The 19,447-nt window shown below is 41.2% G+C and overlaps 3 protein-coding genes across 3 annotated transcripts; 2 read left to right on the forward strand and 1 right to left on the reverse strand.

The window, feature by feature from the left end:
• Positions 1 to 9,771: 9,771 nt before the first annotated feature.
• LOC121811472 lies at positions 9,772 to 10,506 on the forward strand. Its single transcript, XM_042212377.1, has one exon. It carries the CDS (start codon positions 9,772 to 9,774, stop codon positions 10,504 to 10,506), a length of 735 nt encoding a protein of 244 aa, XP_042068311.1.
• Positions 10,507 to 10,696: 190 nt separating this feature from the next.
• Positions 10,697 to 11,221, reverse strand: LOC121811544. Its single transcript, XM_042212437.1, has one exon. The coding sequence runs from the start codon at positions 11,219 to 11,221 to the stop codon at positions 10,697 to 10,699; it is 525 nt and encodes a 174-aa protein (XP_042068371.1).
• Positions 11,222 to 12,095: 874 nt separating this feature from the next.
• LOC121811619 lies at positions 12,096 to 12,782 on the forward strand. Its single transcript, XM_042212529.1, has one exon. It carries the CDS (start codon positions 12,096 to 12,098, stop codon positions 12,780 to 12,782), a length of 687 nt encoding a protein of 228 aa, XP_042068463.1.
• Positions 12,783 to 19,447: the final 6,665 nt, after the last annotated feature.

Genomic DNA, 19,447 nt, shown 5'->3' on the forward strand with positions numbered 1-19,447 from the left:
CTTGAGGTGCAGTCTTTCTGCTCAAAGCATCTGCCACCACATTGGCTTTGCCTGGGTGGTAATTTATACCACAGTCGTAATCTTTGACTAGTTCTAGCCATCTACGTTGTCTCATATTCAGATTCTTTTGCTCGAAAAAGTATTTGAGACTCTTATGATCTGTGAAGATCTCACACCGTACTCCATAGAGGTGATGTCTCCAAATCTTCAAAGCATGTACTGAAGGGGCTGGCAGCGAAAGCGTGCGTTCAAAACGGATTACATGAATTTGATCTATTTAGCAGATTATTTAGACAAAATCTATTCGCGTAATTATCACATGTATCATGCTCATAACTTGAATTAAAACATGCTTTAGCACATAAAATCCCTAAAACATGCTTACTACGGAATTAGCCAATTTACCTTGTTGATTCAATCAAGATTCGATGATGGCTTGCTCCGTCTCCACGTGAAGATCTTCAATACAAGACCTCGGATCTTCTGACTGGTGTCCCGGACTATACGCTGATATTTGTGTGGACAAATCTCACCAACGTACTAGGACTCAAATAATGGAAGCCAGAACACAGCTCACGGAGGAGGCACAAATTTCGAGCTCTCTCTTTAGAGGGGGATGAAAATTTTGATAATAAATTGTTATGTTTTCTGTCTCCTTTATTCTCCTATTTATATAAGTCACATATTGGGCCCAGTCAGGGATCTAAGGAAGAATTTGGAACAGGCCTCACCCAATTAGCTTTTTACTAATTAAATTGAACCCGCAATTTAATATAAGCTTATATTGGAATATTACGAGCAGCCACTACAGAAGTAATATTGCACTGCCTTCCAAATCCGAAATTACAAGTATTCCGGGTTTCCTTTAATTGCATTTGATTCATTTCCGGCGCTTAAGATGGAAACATCCATTAATTAATTAATGTCTGCTATAGACTTAATTAATTAACATATTTCGAATTCCAAGAGTGGACTTAGCAAGAAACTCTTATTTATTATTCATAGAGTAATCAAACTCCAACTAGCTAGGTTCCGAATAATAAAACCTCGTTTCGAGCTCCTCTTGTGGATGTTATCAAACGAGACTCTCCTCGCGCACGTTTCAACATAATAGCAATCCTAGCACCTCTAGATAATGATCACCACTACCCAATATACCTGGATCGTTGGGTTAGGAAAAACCCGCACCTTTGGTAAGTCAAAGTAGTGGATCCTCAATATCGTATGCTCAATGCTAACGTACATTGATTAAGAAATTAATTTTCAAGACCTCGTCTTTCAGTAGATAGCATAAAGACTCGTCTTGCTATTAGATCCATTCAGTGCTATACCACACCAACGTCATCTTGTTTTAATAAGGTTTAGAAATAATCGGACTAACATTGCAACCTTTCGCGATAGGTAGTCTAGGCCTATCTAGGTTGTGAAATTCTTATTTTTCTTTGTTTAGAACTGACCGTGTTACCTTAAATTGGACGACGCCCACAACCGGTCTACTAAAACAAAGACTTAGACTTTGTTACGTTTGCTCATACATTTAAATATGTAATAAACAACCATTAAATGTAAAACATAACAACATTATGACAAAACTAATCTGTTGCATTTATTGGAAAATAACCATTAGAGTTTTACAGTATCCAATCACTCGAAAGGTGATTTCTAGTATACAAAACCCTAACATGTACCACTGCTGCTAATTCCAAGTCGTGCGTCGGGTAGTTCAACTCGTGCGGCCACAATTGGCATGACGCATATGCTATCACCTTGCCCTTCTACATCAGCACGCACCCGAGTCTGACCTTCGATGCATCTGTATACACCACATAGTCAACTCTTGCTTCTGGCACGGCTAGGACTGGCGTTGTGGTCAACTTCTCCTTCAGTTACTGGAAACTTGCTTCGCATTCTGGGGTCCAATTGACTTTAACTCCCTTCTTGAGCTGTTGAGTCATCGGCCTCGCTATTTTAGAAAATCCCTCAATGAACCTTCGGTAGTATCCTGCCAGTCCTAGGAAACTCCGAATTTCATTGGGCGTCGCTGGTGACTGCCAACGTTGCACGGCTTCAACTTTAGCGGGGTCTACTCGGATCCCTTCTGCTGTCACTATGTGTCCAAGGAAACTCACTTCGTTAAGCCAGAACTCGCACTTGCTGAACTTAGCATAGAGTTTCTCAGCTCTTAACGTTTCAAGGTGGCCCTCAAATGTTGCTCGTGTTCCTTCTCGTTCTTCGAGTAGATGAGCACATCATCTATAAAGACTAGAACGAACTTGTCCAAGTACGGGTGGAACACGCGGTTCATCAGGTCCATGAACACAGCTGGAGCATTGGTAAGCCCAAAAGGCATTACCGTGAACTCATAATGGCCATATCTAGTGCGGAACGCAGTCTTTGGTATATCGTCTTGTCGAACTCTTAGCTGATGATAACCCGATCTCAAGTCCATTTTCGAGAAAACTCCAGCTCCTTGCAGCTGATCAAAGAGGTCATCGATCCTCAGTAAAGGGTACTTGTTCTTGAGAGTTATCTTGTTCAGCTCTCGATAGTCGATACACATTCTCAGGGTTCTATCTTTCTTCTTAACGAATAGTACTGGTGCGCCCCACGGCGAAACACTGGGTCGGATGAAACCCATGTCTAGTAGTTCTTGTAATTGCATCTTGAGTTCCTCTAACTCCTTTGGTGCCATCCTGTAAGGCGCCTTTGATATTGGAGCTGATCCTGGTTCTAGATCGATGGTGAACTCCAATTTCTAGTATCGACTATCAGGTGGTTCTCGGCTAACCAGTCCATTCCTAGTATGATGTCGACGCTCCACATCAACATCACATGCAAGTTATGAGCTACTAGGTTCAGGTTTCCCATAGAAAATTTTATGTTCGAGCACGTTCGTGAGATGTCTATAAGGCCTCCTACGGGTGAGGACACCCTCATCCTATGTTCTAGCACGTCCGTAGGCAAGTTCAAGGTATCCACACAAGGTGCTGATATAAAGGAGTGCGATGCACCAGTATCAAACAAAATGGCGATAGGTACGTTGAGGAGAGTTCCCATACCTGCCAAGTTGCCTTATTCCTGTTTTCCTTCCTCGGCCTTAGTATGCTTCTGCCGCAGTGCAAAAGCTCTTGTCTGTGGGGGAAGCCTCGGGCGTAGCTGTCGCTAAGGGTGTGGTGCAGAGAGTGTTGCACTCTCTTTCTCTTGTTCAGCCGGGAGTGCCCGCAATTGCGAACGCTGTCTTCCCGTCCCAATCGCCTTACTCGGGCAGTTTCTGGCGAAATGTCCCTTCTGCCCACAGTGGAAGCATTCATCTGTCCCAGACTTGCACTGACCGTCATGTTTCCTCGAGCATCTTGCACATCGAGGTGGCTGAGCTCGGCGCTCCACATTTTGAGTTGGGGCAGTCTGTTGCCAGTTGTTCTGTTGTGGCCTTGCAGCGAATTGTGGCTTTTTAGCATCAGTCGAAACCCGGCCTCCTTCCCACTTTCTCTTTTCTCGAGGAAGCTGCTGCTGTGGCAGCGGTGGGGCGGTGGTGACATGCGTAGTCGGCTTCTCCTTGGGCATAGTTGCCTCGATGTCCAGGGCTCGGCCCAGTGACTCGACATAGGACAGACCTCCATGACTGGCCAAAGCCATCCTTATCTCTGATCTCAGGCCAGTGCAGAACTTTTCTGCCATTTTCTCGTCCGTGTCCACTAGTCCAGGCGCGTAGCGTGACATGTCACAGAATAACCTATCGTACTCGGTCACCGACATCTTTCCCTGCTTTAGACTGTAAAACTCCACCTCCTTGGCCTTGCGATAGCTCTTGGGAATGTACTTGCCGTACATTTCATTCTTGAACTCCTCCCAGGTCAGGTGCTCCAACTGTTCACGAGTCATAATCTTTCGTTTGGCTTCCCACCAGAAGTCGGCGGACTCAACCAGCTGAAACTTCACACATAAGAGTCGCTCCCTGTCGGTGCACTGGAGAAAATCAAAGATGCGCTCAATCGCACGCACCCAGGTCTCTGCTGTGGCTGGGTCCCCCAGACCATTGAAGACGGGTGGATTCTGTTTGAGAAAAGTCTCTTCCACTCGTCTCTCCGGCAGTGCAGGAGGTGGTGGTGGAAGAGATGGCTGTGGGGCTCCTGCTTCCCCAGCTTGGTTCCTCCGGGGCACATGCTCTGGTACTTGCGCGTACCTTCTTGGTCTGCCTGCTTGTCTTCTGGGAGGCATTCTGTTTATAAAATAATATTAGTACTAGTTATTCACCCCTTTTTTTTAACAAAGTCTGTATTTCCTTAGGATTCATTTCATACCTCATGCATTTTCTTTCATGCATGTACTTAAATAAACAAGTAGGAGTCATAATTTGGGCAACGTCATATGCATTCATCATGAAGTGGGAAAATTGCCTCTCGCGAGTACTTAATATCTGTTACATATGACGACATCAGAGTTCTACAAAACAAGGGAACTAATCTACTATGCTAGCATGGTCACGACCCGTCCGACCGACCCTACTCCGAATCACTACTGATCCATACTGGGTCTCCGTAGCTCGTCCCTGGGAAGAGCATCTCGATCGGTGACCATAGCTCCTCCTCGTCCTTGGGAATGGCGACAGGCTGTGGAACTACTGGGGTCACATAGGGCGCCACTGGTACGCTGGGGTCGGCGGCAAAGTTTGGATCCACGTGCACCGCGTATAGGTATAGGCCCTTGTAGAAAGCCCGGTCTACCGGATGGAGCGGCAGCTGCAGCTCCTCATGATAAGGCTCCATGGGGGGTGGAGGAATCTCTGGTGGAGGCTCGAGAGGCTGTGGTGGATTGACCTCCGTCATCAAGTCCGCGAGGCCGCCAGTCTGTGGCTCCTCGTCGTCATCATCATCCCCTACCATATCCTCCTCGGGATCCTCTTCCTCTGGATCCTCCTCGGGATCCTCTTCGCTCTCTCCTCCTCTTGTGCCACTCTCCATCAGCTCAATCTCGTCGCTGGACTCCGACATGTCCCCCATCTCTGCCCTACCTCTGCGACGACCGGGAACTCAGGACAACTGTCCCTCCTCGAATACCCCATCTACCGCTCGTATCAGGGCCAGAGGTGGCAGGCTACGAAACCGCTCGCTTCCCAGGGCCTGCATGTCTGGCGGAGGCCCGTTCCCAAAGTGGAAACACCCGGCCGAGACCGCACTCAGGAAGCCCGGCATGTCTCCTGTCGGCTCATAGGTCGGGGGCTGTGAAGAAGTGTGAAGCTGTGCTGTGGCCGCCATCCACCCTTACCACTCCGGTGGGAACAACTCTACAAGTCGGACTATGCCCTCGTAGGGCTTCACTCCATGCCGATTCGCCTCGTCCCAAAGCTTGCCATAGTGGGCGATGAATTCGGCGAGTGTGTCCCCATGGCAGCGCCGGTACGTCCTGTAGTAACGCACAACTGCATCGGGATCGGCTCCTGTCCGGAGAGGGCGTTGGTGGGTATAGCGCTGTCGGGCCATCTCTACATAAACAGAAAGAAGGCCCTCAAAAACGGCTCACAAAAGGAAGTATATAGATACAAGTATGCAAAGCTGTGTAAAAGATGGTATGAACTGAGTCGCTGTCTCTCGAAGAGGTTGTACTAGGTCTGTCTGTGGTTATATCTTATAACCGGCTAGTATACATGTATATCCCTATGCGTAAAATCTGTGTTCTAAGGAATGGACTTCATTTCATTGCTGTCTAGAGATCGTACGTTGGTACTTTCTAGTTCGTTGTTGCTTTCTTGAAATTCCGTGGAATTCTCCCTAACTGATGAGTTCAGTTCGTCTCGTCGCCTTGGAAGGCGGTAACAAAATCTCGTTCTGCTAGTACTTGGTCCTATATGTCTCACCTAAGGTACTTCTCTAAAGCACTCTAGGTTCGCATATATAGTCCACATGACACCTATACATTCATGTCAAGCTCATAATTCACAGATACTTTAAGCATATCTCATGCAAAGTATCAGCTATCACGTTGCATCTTGCAAACATTTCAAATAAACATTTTCGTTTCCATTTAGGGCTGTGAAAATTTTTTTTTTTTTTGAAAACATAGAAAATTTCATTTTTCTTATCAAACCGGAAAATATTTATTATTTTTTTTCTTTAAAATTCTCTTTTCTGGACAAGCGAGCGTCGACCCCTGTTTCTGGTGCAGTTGATCATGTCGAGCTGAGGTGTTGGGATCTTGTACTGATCATTCTGTTCACTTCCTAGCCTAGGACTACTTTCTGGACTGAAGCTTAAAAGGAAGGTTCTTAGGTCAGAGCGAAAGAAAGGTGCTCTGATACCACTCTGTCACGACCACATCTCCCTAGTCAAAGAAAGTGTAGCTTTACCGCGACTAAAACTTACTGGAACTGTCTCAACTCGTCATAAGATGCTTAAATCAAAAGAAACTTTGTCTGAAATGTGTTGAGGGTACAAATCATACTGAATCAGAGTAGTTATGGGAAATTGTCTTTGCTAAATGAAAGTTCTAAATTTGCGCAACGGAAGAGTACCAAGACAGATGTAATATGTATGAAGACATACTACACCAGCTATCTTCCTACTTATTTGGTCTTCTGTCCCAACACCTCCTCAGCTTCGACTGATCAACCTGCACATTAAGGAAAACAAAATGCAGGGCTGAGTACTTGATATACTCAGTTGGCTTATGCCGAAAACTGTTTTCATTTAGTTGTCAGCCAAGCTGAGTGAACACAGGGTTTTTCTGAAAATAATTCCCGGTCACTAAAACTGTTATTTCTTTCTGAAAATAGACTGCAGTCTTTTAAACTTCTGATGATATACCATATCTTAATGCGTGAATCGGGAATGTGGCCACATTCCACGATCACTGGGCCGGCCAACCTGACGCTAGCACACGACCCCGGACCGGCCAACCTGGCGCTAGCTCATGGTCCCTATGTGTACACTAGTCCGAGTAGGGTTTGAGGTCGACCTGGCGCTAGCGCACAGCCCTACTGGGACCCGAATTCGATTTAAACGGTTGGCATAGCCAACATATAGGTAATCACAAAACAAAACATGGCATGACAACTCATTCAAATAATCATGTTTTCACATAAACACGCTTTAAAAGATAGAAGAGAAAGGCCCACCTTAATTGCTTAAACTCCTGCAAAACGGGTGCTTTCCCTCCCTGAGATTACGCGTTGAGCGATGACTTTCCTTTACAAAATTTAATATACTTAAATTAGGCTTTAAATAATTGTTTATCTTGCATGTATGCATGCCCAAGAGTGTGCTCTTTTATTTTATCTCTTTCTTTCTAAAACTTAGAGATCTAATTTCTTTAATTAAAACTGTAACTATTAAAGTCCGCTTTAATTATTTCCCGCAAAGCTATCCCACACGGCTTATTATTTCCTTCTCCCGTGGCTTAGGAATTAATTCCAGAAATAAATTCTTAAGCATTTTCGGCCCAGACTATTTTATTCCCTCAGGCCCAAATCCCCTTCTCCTTCTTTTTTTTTTTACTTTTAAACTGAGGCCCAATTTCTTATTCCTCCAAATAGCATCGGCTAACCTCCTCTTCTCTCATTTGATTTCTAAATCCCTAGCTTCTCAACCTACCCCCTCTCTCGACGGAAATCGCTGATGCACCGGCTGCCGTGCACCACCGTCGCCGGCGCTACCCTTCTCTCTTTCGTCTCACACTCTCATTCTCAGTGGCCGCTGTCTCGCAGTCAGCACCGCCGACGATCCCTTAAAGCTAAGTCTCTCTACTTAGCTAGTTTGAAATTCCCTTACTACTTGGTTAAGGATTCATGGGATTTCAGTAGGTTTCGAAATCTTTGAGTTTACTGTTGATTAGAACAAAAAGATAGCCTTGTAGTTTTTCTTAAGGTACGTGGCTGGTACTATCAATGTTTTTGAAGCTACTGATCTGGAGTGGTAAGCCTAAGTGTGAGCATGCTTCCTAATGTTTCTATGTTGCCTATATGATGACATGAAATGCCAAACTGTCTTGAGAGTGAAAGGGGTTACCTTCACTGCTACTGTTATGTCGCCTCTGCTTCTGGCCTTGATCCCTAACTCGGCTCCTCTCCCTCCTTGGCTTCGATCCCTCTCTGCCTTGGTCCTTCTCACTCTTTACTTCGCTATCTTGTGATCGATTTTTGTGATGAGGGAAGGGAGAGGCTGAGGCCTTATTTATACCTGTGGCCTAACTGAAAGCCTGAAAAAGGCTGATCTCTGGCTAAAGAGGGTCTGCAGTTTTGCAGACTGTATCTCTGAATTATTGGCTTCTTTCCCAATTGATTCTGGTGTTTCTTGGTGGTGTACTCGTGAGCTGGATAAGCCTTTGGCTCCTGGCTATATTTTGATGCCATAACCGAAATTTGGTGTTTTGTGCTGCCTTGTACCCTAGCTCATTTATGGGTTTTGTCTCCTTTTGGCAGGTGCACAACAAGAGGATCTTGCTGCTGATATCCTTGGCAGTAGTGGATGGATAATGGGTACCAATCTGAAAATCTCAGCCTTGCCGAGTGTAGTTTCTGGGGTGGAATGGTGCTGGCTGGAGTTTGCCTCTTTCGGCCCAGCTCAGCCTCCCCTTTTCGAAAGGTAAGGTTTCCCCTTCCCCTTTTTTTTCTAGAACCTGGTATTAGTTCATATTTTATCCCATGAATCTAAGTCTCATTTATGTGTGTTCGGCAGGTAGGCGAGAGGCCTATTTCCGCTGGTTGTACGCCTTCTAATTCGGCACAACGACTATCAAGAATCTGGGCTGAAACCCCTTGTTAGAGAGGCCCGAAATTTGTAGTTCTCGGCTGTAATAGTGTAGGGAAAGTTTATTTCCAATATTTTTCTTTTGTCAACATTTGTAATTTAAAGCTTAGCTTGAAATTCTGGAAATTGTATTTGTACCCCTTTCAAGAATTAAAATACTCATTCATTCTTAAATAAAATTCTAGCATTTTATTTCATAACTCTCGATAATCTAAGTCTCGGCTATTACAGTTGATTCAGTTTTGTTTTGCGTAGAATGTAATTGGTTCGTCATGCGTTGAAGATGAAACTGTGGGAGTCAATGTACTAAAAGATGTGTACCAACCGGTCATGGACGGTGGGTGTCAACCACAAGCGGACATATGGGTTGCCAGTTCATTCTTCCCAGTTCTTGAGGACATTACCCATGAACAGTTCTTGTCCGAATTTGACACCCCTGTGCAAGAGTCAGCTCCAACCGTTGTAGTTTCAGAAGAAGCCGAACCAACTGCAGGAGAAGTACCCCAACAAGTTGCCCAAGATGATGTTTATTGTCCATCTTTCAAGTATGTTCCGGACGGATGTCATCTTCATAATGAGGGATATACGAGTGATGATGATGAGGATGGGGTCGGCATTTTATCTCCTTGGCAAACATGTGTCGAGATAAGCAGCTATTTACATCCTATTACTAATCCCTATGTCAGCAACAACCGGAACAACAAGAGGAACAACAGTGGAGTGTGGATGCGGAGACCGAACAACAGGGGTCTAGACAGCAGAATGGTGAGGGCAGTGGAGGGTCCAAGAAACGGCGAAAGTATTCCCCTGTTGTGGAACAAAGGAACTCGACGGATACAAACCCACTATGCGAGCAAGAAACAGTGGATGAGCTACAAGATCTACAAGATCTTGAAGATTTGGGGGGTTAAAGAAGAAGGGTATAAAGTACACCCCATTCAAGCTGACCAATGAGCTTCCAGTTTGGAAGGCTAGTGATATTTTTAAGGATCGAGATTTCTTCTATTAGGTCATTCGCCAGTACGCGATAATGACCAGACGACGTGTACATGAATCCAAAAATGATGGTAAGAGACTTCATGCCATTTGTAAAGGCAAGGAATGCGAATGGTATGTGTATGCAAGGAAGATCGAAACTCACAACAATACCAATTATGTGGTAATGAATATGCAGAGAGATCATGCTCACACGTGCTCGCAAGTGTTGGATCAGAGATGGCTCACGTCCAAGTGGCTAGTTGAGCGTTTCATGGAGAAAATCAAAGCAAACCCCCACATTCCATTGGCAGTTATACGGCAGTGTGTGGATGAGGAGTTCGGGCTGAAAGTTGGTTGGATGAAGGCATATCGCGCAAGAGACAGTGCATTAGAAGGTATCTTTGGCAAGGCGGGACTCCAATACCGGAGACTGTTCTACTACAAATCTGAATTGGAACGGACACACCTTGATTCGAGTGTGCATATACACTACGAGAACTTCATGGATCCTGAAGTTGTAGGCCCGAGATTCTTGAGGCTTTATTGTTGCCTCGGGCCTTTGAAAAATGGTTGGATGCGTTTTTTCCGTTCAACTATCTTCTTGATTGCCTGTTTCTTGAGAGGTATGTACAGAGGCCAACTTATGACGGCCATGGGAATTGATCCAAACAATGGTTGGTGGCCTATTGCGTGGGCGGTGACTGAGGCAGAGAGCTATGATCAGTGGAAATGGTTTCTCGCCTACCTATCAGAGGACCTTTTTTATGTCAATTTTTTTTCCAAGTAAACCTCAAAATGTAATGTTCCAACACATGATCTTAGCCCAAACGTGACTGAGATCCAAACCAAGAACATGAAAAAGCAAAGCAGAGGTCCCACAAGCCGGGAACCTCCATGCTATCAAGAGGGAAAAAAGGACTAAATAAACTAAAGGAAGAGACGAATATAAAATAAAGCTAACCCTCATGAGAACAGGTTCAACCCACATCTCTCCGTCGGAAACGGAAGTTAGGATATCCCAGCTGGTCCATCCTAACTAGCGCCTTCAGGTACCGAGGCGCAGAGATTGGATCGTAGTATGTGAGGGCAGGGGTTTGGATCCCCCTACCTACCAGAAAGTCGGCAGCCCGGTTCCCTTCTCTGTAGATATGTGAGAATCGAACCTGCCGCTGAGATGTCATACTCCGGATCAAAGCCATATGATGTCTAAGATCCGCATATCCAAGATGTGTAGATGACAATAAGGTAACCAGAGCCGCTGAGTCCAGCTCTATCCAAATGTGTGTAGAGAGCTCCATAGCCATCTCCAGAACCCGAATCAGAGCCAAAAGCTCCGCCTCAAAGCTTGATGATGCAGCTACTGGAGAACAGAAGGCCCGCAGAAGGCCTCCATCAGAACCTCGAACCAATCCTCCCTCCCCCGCCTCCAGTGTCGATGTAGAGAAGGCACCATCAGTGTTCAACTTCACCCAAGGGGCAGCAGGTGGATACCATAAGACCATGAGCGACCGCAGAACACGCTGTCTGGGGAGAAAGGCATGAAATCAACCGACGGCGAACATCCCCTCCAATGAGTCGGGGTGATCCTGTCGGCCAGAATAAGCACGTGCAGGTGATGAGTGACCTGCTAAATAACATGCGAGTGGCGAAAAGGACGACCGTCATGCTTGCAGTTGTTCTTCTCCGTCCAAAGAAACCATGCAATGAAACAGGGAACAAGATAACTAATATGCATGGCGGGAGCCCTCTGGAAAGAGGACCTCTGCCAGTGACCTAGTCTAAGTGCAATATCAGTGCTCGTGTGAATCGGTGTGTGCGAAGAAGGAAACCAGGCATCGAAATACTCCCATGCAGAAACCGCTGACTGACTCGAAAAAAAGACATGACTAAGAGACTCGACCGAAGCAGACCGACAACACTGACACCTAGACGCTAACTCAATTCCCCTCCTTTGCAACACTGACACCTAGACGCTACCTATCAGAGGACCTTCACATACATGAGAATGCCCCAAGATACGTCTTCATGTCTGATCAGCAAAAGGTACGAATAATGTGATTTCAGTAAAAAAGTGTATACTATAATTGTGATTTTTTAAATAATAATACTTTAGTTGTGATTTGACCTATAGATTAATAGTTCGATTGTGATTATAGATTTTGTGTTATGCCTTATACATGTGCTAATGGGTGTTGTGTTACATGAATTTAGTAGGGTCTTGCAAAGGCCATCCTTGAGGATTTCCCACAGAGCGAGCATCGCTTCTGTGTTTAGCACATATACAACAACTTCAAGAAGATATTCATCGGGGTGAATTTTAAGGAAATATTGTGGGAGCTTCCGTCGAGTACAACCCACGAACAGTATGTGGAGCGGATGGATGCGTTGCGGATTATATATCCCCAAGCACATCAATACCTACTCGGTGTTGCTCCAAAAGAAAAATGGGTGAAGGCATATTTCTCTTCACATGTTTGTTGTGATGTTATCCTCAACAATATCTGTGAGACCTCTAATTCGAAGATAGCAATTGCTCAAGAGTTGGCCATTATCACCATGTTGAAGGAGATTCGGACGAGTCAAATGGAGAGAATTCAGATTAGAGGCCAGTGGATCAAGACATACGATCACGTACTGTCGCCCGTTATCAAAGAGATTGTGGATAAGTTGTACGTGAGGGCTTCTTCCTGGAGATCAACATGGAACGGAGAGGATTTGTACCAAGTGTCGGGACCGTCAGCCCAGTATGTAGTGAACATGCATGAATTTACTTGCTCGTGCAGATCATGGCAGCTGACTGGGATCTCGTGCACTCATGCCATCGCTACAATCAACAAGAATGAGAAGGATGTATCAGACTATGTCTCCCGCTATTATTTACGGTCCACAATGTTGATTTTGTACGAGAATGTCCTGTACCCAATCAATGGGATGGATAATTGGTCCAAGACTTCTGACGTTGGATTTGAACTGGCACCCCCGAGGACAAAGCGACAGCATGGGCGGCCAAAGAAACTGAGGCGTGAAGAGCCCCAGGTTCGTCATCATAAGAATGGATCTTAGTCACTACGACGAACCTTTGTACTCAGATGTCGTCGGTGCAGACAAGATGGTCATAACAGGAGAACATGCACCAATGATCCCCGTGTAGATGCTCGAACCAAAGTTGGACAGAGTTCACCGCCCAGTAAGCCCAGTGAGCCACCCACGACGGATGGCGGTGACAAGGCTTGTCGTCTAACGTGTTTCAAAATCAAGAGGTACTATTTAGTACAATTATATGAATTCCCTACCCGTTGGCCTGTATTTTAATGGTTTGTTTGTTACAGACCAATCTACCTCGTGGGGGACGACCTAGCACATGTCGGTCTATGCGGCCAAACCAAGAGGTAGTATTCGGTATCAATTTTTCACTTTTTATTTCCTAACCATTGGCAGTCAATTTGACCGGTTTGTTGTTTGTTGTAGACCAATCCCACTGGTCCAAGGGCTAGCACACGTCGGACCAGGACTCAGCCGCAACGCTGTGGCCGTCACGGGGATCAGGATTGAATAACCGCGGTGATCAAGTTTGGGAACCTGAAAAGTCTAAACAATGGTGTTGGTTTTTGTTTGTGTCTTAAAGCCTTTTTTTGTCAAACATTATGCTGATATTATATTATGACTATGCTTGTTAGGGATCATCATGGGAAGGCCCTTGTATGTAGTTAACTGCCTTTTTTGTCAAACATTATGACTATGTTTTTTGTCTATGCTTTAAGGGAAGGCTCTTGTATGTAGTTGTAGTTAACTGCATTTTTTGTCTGTATTTTATGACTATACTTTTGTGTATCCTTTATGGGAAGACCCATCTTGTTTGTTGATAACTACTTATACGTATGTTATTAATTGAGTACTGCATATTTTTACTTTGTACGTAGGATGTTATTTCACAAAAAGTCTTGTACGTCGTGTGTTATTAATTGAGTATTGCATATTTTAACTTTGTACGTAGGGTGGTATTTCACAATAAGTTTTGTACACTAGGTGTTATTCAACAAAAAGTTTTGTACGTAGGGTGGTATTTCACCAAAAGCTGGGTACTTCATTCGTGATTATAAAACTTCAGAGTGTTAGTTTAATGTACCTATTGTATTTAAGGTACTTCATTCGTGATTATAAAACTTCATTCGGGAACTTCATTCGTGATTGTAAAACTTCATTCGTGTACAATAATTAAAGTGTCACTTATTTACCCCTTATACTTACAGTGGAACTTCAAAGGTTCAGTACAAAAAAAATCCCTCATATTGATTGAAGAAGAAAAGTGTTACCATTACATGCTCAATTTTAACTTCAGTTCTTCACATTCGTCACTTTTCATGCGCAATTTATCATCAAGAACACCTTCCACAATATTCTTGCATCGGAGTTGTTCTTCATGCTCAATATTCTTCCACAATATTCTTGTTCGAGCTTGATTCTTTGAAAGTAAGTGTCTTGGCTTGGCGATAGACCCGCATCAAACCAACGAAAGAATATGCAATCATCTTCCTTCCATATTGGACAACGATAGTAACGTCGACCAGGATTAGCAGTAGTCCTAGATATCACTAGCTCAGCCTCAAGATCATGATTACAGTTCACAATCTCTAGACGTGGCCAATTCCAATTAAAACTTGACCCGTAAGATTGAGAACTAGAAGAAGACATTGCAACAATGACCTGAATTGAAAATTAAAACCAAAAATATTTTCATAACTTATACGCTATTATTTGTTAAACGAATCCCCAAAAATTGGAATGACACAGCCCAAAAATTGGAACGGCACAGCCTAACATACATAAACCCTAAATTGAACACAACCAAAATCAGCTGCAGGAACATGCAAAAAGCATCCTACATTTTACCGGTCACAATGGAACTTACCTAAATTGCGACGTCAAACTCAGCGATAGGGATGAATGAGTGAGTAAACGACGGTAGGTGCACACTCAAAACCCCCAAGTGAGATAAATGATTTGAAGTGTGAGAAATGAAAATGAAGCATACCCCTAAACCCCTTACAATATGTATATATCGTGGGAAATTTCAAATATGACATGACATTACAGAGGGTAGGTCTGCAAGGCAGTGGAGGTTTGCAGTGTAGGTGTGTAGGTTTTTGGTAAGTTGACTAAAATGCCCCTGAGGGTAGGTCTGAAAAATGGCTACAAATATACGATATGTGATTATGTTTAAGGTTAGGGTTGTTTGACGATATTTTTTTTTTGTTAGGGGCCTGCAGTGACACAAATAGAAACGTTAGGGACTTTTGATGTAGTTCACTCAACATTAAAAAGGATCATCTTAGAGTTGTTGTAGGAGTAAAGGTTGGATTCCTACTTAATCAAAAAAACATTGTAATTTAATAAAGAAGAACTCAATATATTTATAAGAGACTAAAAGAAGAAAAGAAAACCGAAGAACAATTCTCACGTAGGAGGCCACGGTATAAACACCATTTTATCTCTAATATTTTCCTAAGACGCTCTCATTTCATACGAATTTGGTTCAAAACATTCACTTTTTGAAAAACAAGTCCGTAACAAATAAAAATGTCGAGGAAGTAGTCCTTTTTTTACGGTTCGTCGAAAAACTAACGGTCAAACCTAATTACACAGTGGCATGACCGTTAGTTTTTTTACGGAACCGTCAAAAAAGGACCGCTCCGACAAAGATTTCATTTGTTATGCACCTGTTTTTCAAAAAGTGAATGTTTTCGACCAAATTCATATTTTAGTCATATATTTAGTACCAAAATTGACCTTTACTCTATTTATAATAGTTTGCGTAAGAACTGTTGAGTAGAGGTGCCCAAGGTTTACCGAACAGGCGGTTAAAACCAAAACCGTTACCGCCGGTTACGGTTCTAAACCGAAACAGCGAGAAATATCCCGAACCAAAACCGTGAATTTTAGAACCGTGGTTCGGTTCAGGTACTAAATTTTTCGAACCGAAACCGCGACCGATCCGCCGGTTCCGAACCGTCGGTTAACCGGCGGTTTCACGGTTCCGAACCACCAATGCAATGATAAATTTAAACATAGTTAATCCTTATATTAAAACTATACTCCATTAAATAAAACATTGTTGAATGATCCGGTTTTTTAGTTTTATACTTTTATAAGTAACTTTCATTTTTGGATTTGGTAATATATGTGGAAACAATAATGTGAGACAAAATTTTGTAGCAAAAATAACTTTATAATACTATTAGGTAAAATTGGATGGTAATTTGGTAAACATAAGAGAAAAGATAATAAAAAAAATAGACTAGATTATAAGATGGAGTCTATGGAGTATGGACCATTGATTATGGTAATAACTTTATAATACTATTTCCGATTTTATTTATTAACACTGTTTTTTACGTATGGAGTCTATGGAGTAAGGATCATTATTAATAAATATTTATTGAACATTGTTTAATAAAACTTAGAAGAATTGATTACTTTAAATAAAGCATAATACTCTAATTAACATTGGTTAATGAATTTGTAGTCTTCAAAATTGATTAGTTGAGTCTTCAAAATTGATTGGTTGGCGGTGGGTGATGACTGCACTATTCAAAATTGATTGCACAAAACACCATTTCTTTTATTTTTATTTATTTGTTTATTTATTTCTTTATACATTTAAATGCTAATTTTAAATTCAAATTGGATCTCATTTCCCCCTGTTTATATCACTTTGTAATTTGCTTGTAAATTATATCACATTGTAATTTGTTTATAAATTTTATCACATTGTAATTTGTATATGTAAATTGTAAATTTGATATCATTTTCACCTTACTCATCTTAATTCAATTTAAACTATCATTTACTTGTTCCATTTTATTTTATAATTTCAAACTACATGGCAAAAAAATTAAGGAAAAAATCGTGAAACCGAACCTAAACTGCTAGGAACCGTCCGAAAACCGGCGGTTCGGAACCGAAACCGAAACCACCGGTTTTCAAACCGAAACCGAAACCGTGAAACAGCCTCATGGTTCGGTTCCGGTTCCATATTTCCCAAAACCGGAACCGGCGGTTCCGAACCGAAACCGTCGGTTCATGAACCGTGGGCAGGTCTACTGTTGAGAAGTTTTCTTAATTAATTACATTACAGACGAAAAGGAAAATATGAAATTAGTTAACATTAATTACTCTATAATCGACCCTACTTATTTATTCAAATAAGCTCATCATCATTTTAACATTAAAGGAAAGGCCCCAACTAAGTTTAATAAAATAGGCCCAATGAATTTAGTTCATTTCACCTAATAATTCAATAAAAAAAAAAGAAACGATATGTATAGGGGTGGGAAATTATACCGAAATACCGTAATACCGGACTTACCGTACCGGAAAAATACCGAAAATACCGATTTTTCGGTATACCGCAGTTTCCGGTACGGTATGATACCGTACCGCAGTGTTTCGGTACGGTAACGGTATCAATTTTTCTATACTGCGGTATACCGAATCCACGGTATACCGAAACTTCGGTATATACCGAATCCACGGTATACCGGTATACCGTGGTATACCGAAACTTCGGTATATACCGAAGATTCGGTATACCGTGGTATACCGATAGATTATTATATATATATATATATTAATATTAAATATGTTGTAATATATATTACATTTATATATATATTATATTTTAAAAAATTAATACATCAATTAATACAATAAAGTTAAACATTCAAATGATAATTTATTCAAACAAATTCAAAATTAACCTTAATTATTTTTTTATCAACTCATCTTATTAAATATAATAAACACAATAGCACATAACACCGAAAGAAGATTGAAAATACGATATCGGGAATATGTTTCAACAGAGCACATTTGAAAGAATTTGTATTAACTCACACCATTTAGTATATGATTCTTTGTGTAATGTCATATTCCAAATATACAAAGTAATTAAAAATTTTATTTTATTCTTCGTCCCACTTCATAAAATGTCAATTAAAAATATGTGCAGCTGAAAATGAATCAAATCGTTTAATTAGTGTTTAATTCATTGTATGTTATCTTATTTTATATACTACTTAAATTGAAGGATGAATAAATAGGATACTGATTAGTCATTCTTAATTCTTAAAGAGAAATAAATGTTCAATTTAAATTACTAACTAGTGTCACGCCCGTGCGATGCACGGGTCATTTTAATTTCTTCATATTTATTTCATTTTGCGAAATAAAAGTTGTGAAATGATAAACAAAAGAATATTCGACATCCTCTTACTTTGGATTATACTTTTTCAATCACATTAACCCCACATAGACACAAGAGTGTGTTTAAATGCTATCTTTTCTTAAAAATGTCAATACGAGCACATTAAAATTTCAACACATATTTGTGTTGACATTTTAATAAACTGTCTTGACATTTAAATATCAGACTTAAAATTAAAAAGCATTTTAAATCTGTGAAAATATGAATTAACCGTTGAGTTATAACTGTAGGAGCAAGTTTACATTGCAATAATTTAATATTGCACTGGTGAGACACTTTCTAGTCGAGATTCATTTCGTTGCAATATAGCGACCCTATACACTAAAAACTCAAACCTTGAAACCTAAATCCTTAACCTTAACTTTAAAATATACTCATCATAACCAACAAATGAGCCAAATTTTGATATATGTTGAATTTTAGTATTTTCACATTAAAAAAATATTATTTGCTAGTATTTTAAAAATTTATTCAAATCAAAGGAAGACCGTGCCTTGTTAATATTTTTGAGAATTTGTATGCATGTTTATAATGATAGATTGAAATTAAAGTCTAGGGGGAAAAAATTGAATCTTTATTTCATTACACTTGTAAATCTATTTGGAGATTTTATTTATAAGACCAATTATTACTACTATTGGTCTAAATAGCCAAAAATAATCAATAAGTGCCTTCATTTTATCATTAACCACTATTATGGGACAAAATTCTGAATATATGTAATCAAAATAATCCATAAATATATATTAAAAGATACTTAAAGATCAACATCATCGGCAACAACAAATATAATATGATACTTGATAACATGCTAACCAAAATATAAAATTGAATAGAGTGATGGACGAATTACCGATAGCAAAAAATAATGAACAATCGAGAAACCAATTAGTAAATGAACAAATCAAGAAACCAATTATTTTTCGGTATACCGTAATAACGGTATCGTAACGGTATCAAAAAATATCATACCGAATTTCCGGTATACCCGAATTTCGGTATACCGAAAATTCGGTACGGTATCGGTATTGAATTTTGTCATACCGTACTTTCCGGTACGGTATGCGGTATGGCACGGTCGGTACGGTATACCGTACCGACCCACCCCTAGATATGTATATTCAGATGGTGAGTGCTCGCTTAGCATGTGAAAGATATGGGGATCGATACCCCGCATCTCCAATTTGTTTACTTAAATTTACTCTAGTGTAGAAGTAATATTTTAACTTTTTCCTTTCATGTATTCCCTTTGTCCACCAATAAATGTCTCATTTTATTTTTACTATATTTGGTAAGTAGACATTACATTCCACTAACTCATTTCATTCGCATTTTATATAAAAGTAGACCTCACATTCCACTAACTTTTTCTATCCACTTTATCATATAAAGTTAAACAATTTTTTAGGGAGTAGCATATTAAGGAAACTAGACTTGGGATTCAATCATAATTGGGTTAAAAGGT

This window comes from Salvia splendens, chromosome 1, assembly GCF_004379255.2.
Source record: "Salvia splendens isolate huo1 chromosome 1, SspV2, whole genome shotgun sequence".
NCBI lineage: Eukaryota > Viridiplantae > Streptophyta > Magnoliopsida > Lamiales > Lamiaceae > Salvia > Salvia splendens.

Excerpts from the sequence above, each read along its gene's own strand:
- LOC121811472 (XM_042212377.1), top strand. The coding sequence starts at position 9,772 with ATGACCAGACGACGTGTACATGAATCCAAAAATGATGGTAAGAGACTT.
- LOC121811544 (XM_042212437.1), bottom strand. The coding sequence starts at position 11,221 with ATGGTCTTATGGTATCCACCTGCTGCCCCTTGGGTGAAGTTGAACACT.
- LOC121811619 (XM_042212529.1), top strand. The coding sequence starts at position 12,096 with ATGGATGCGTTGCGGATTATATATCCCCAAGCACATCAATACCTACTC.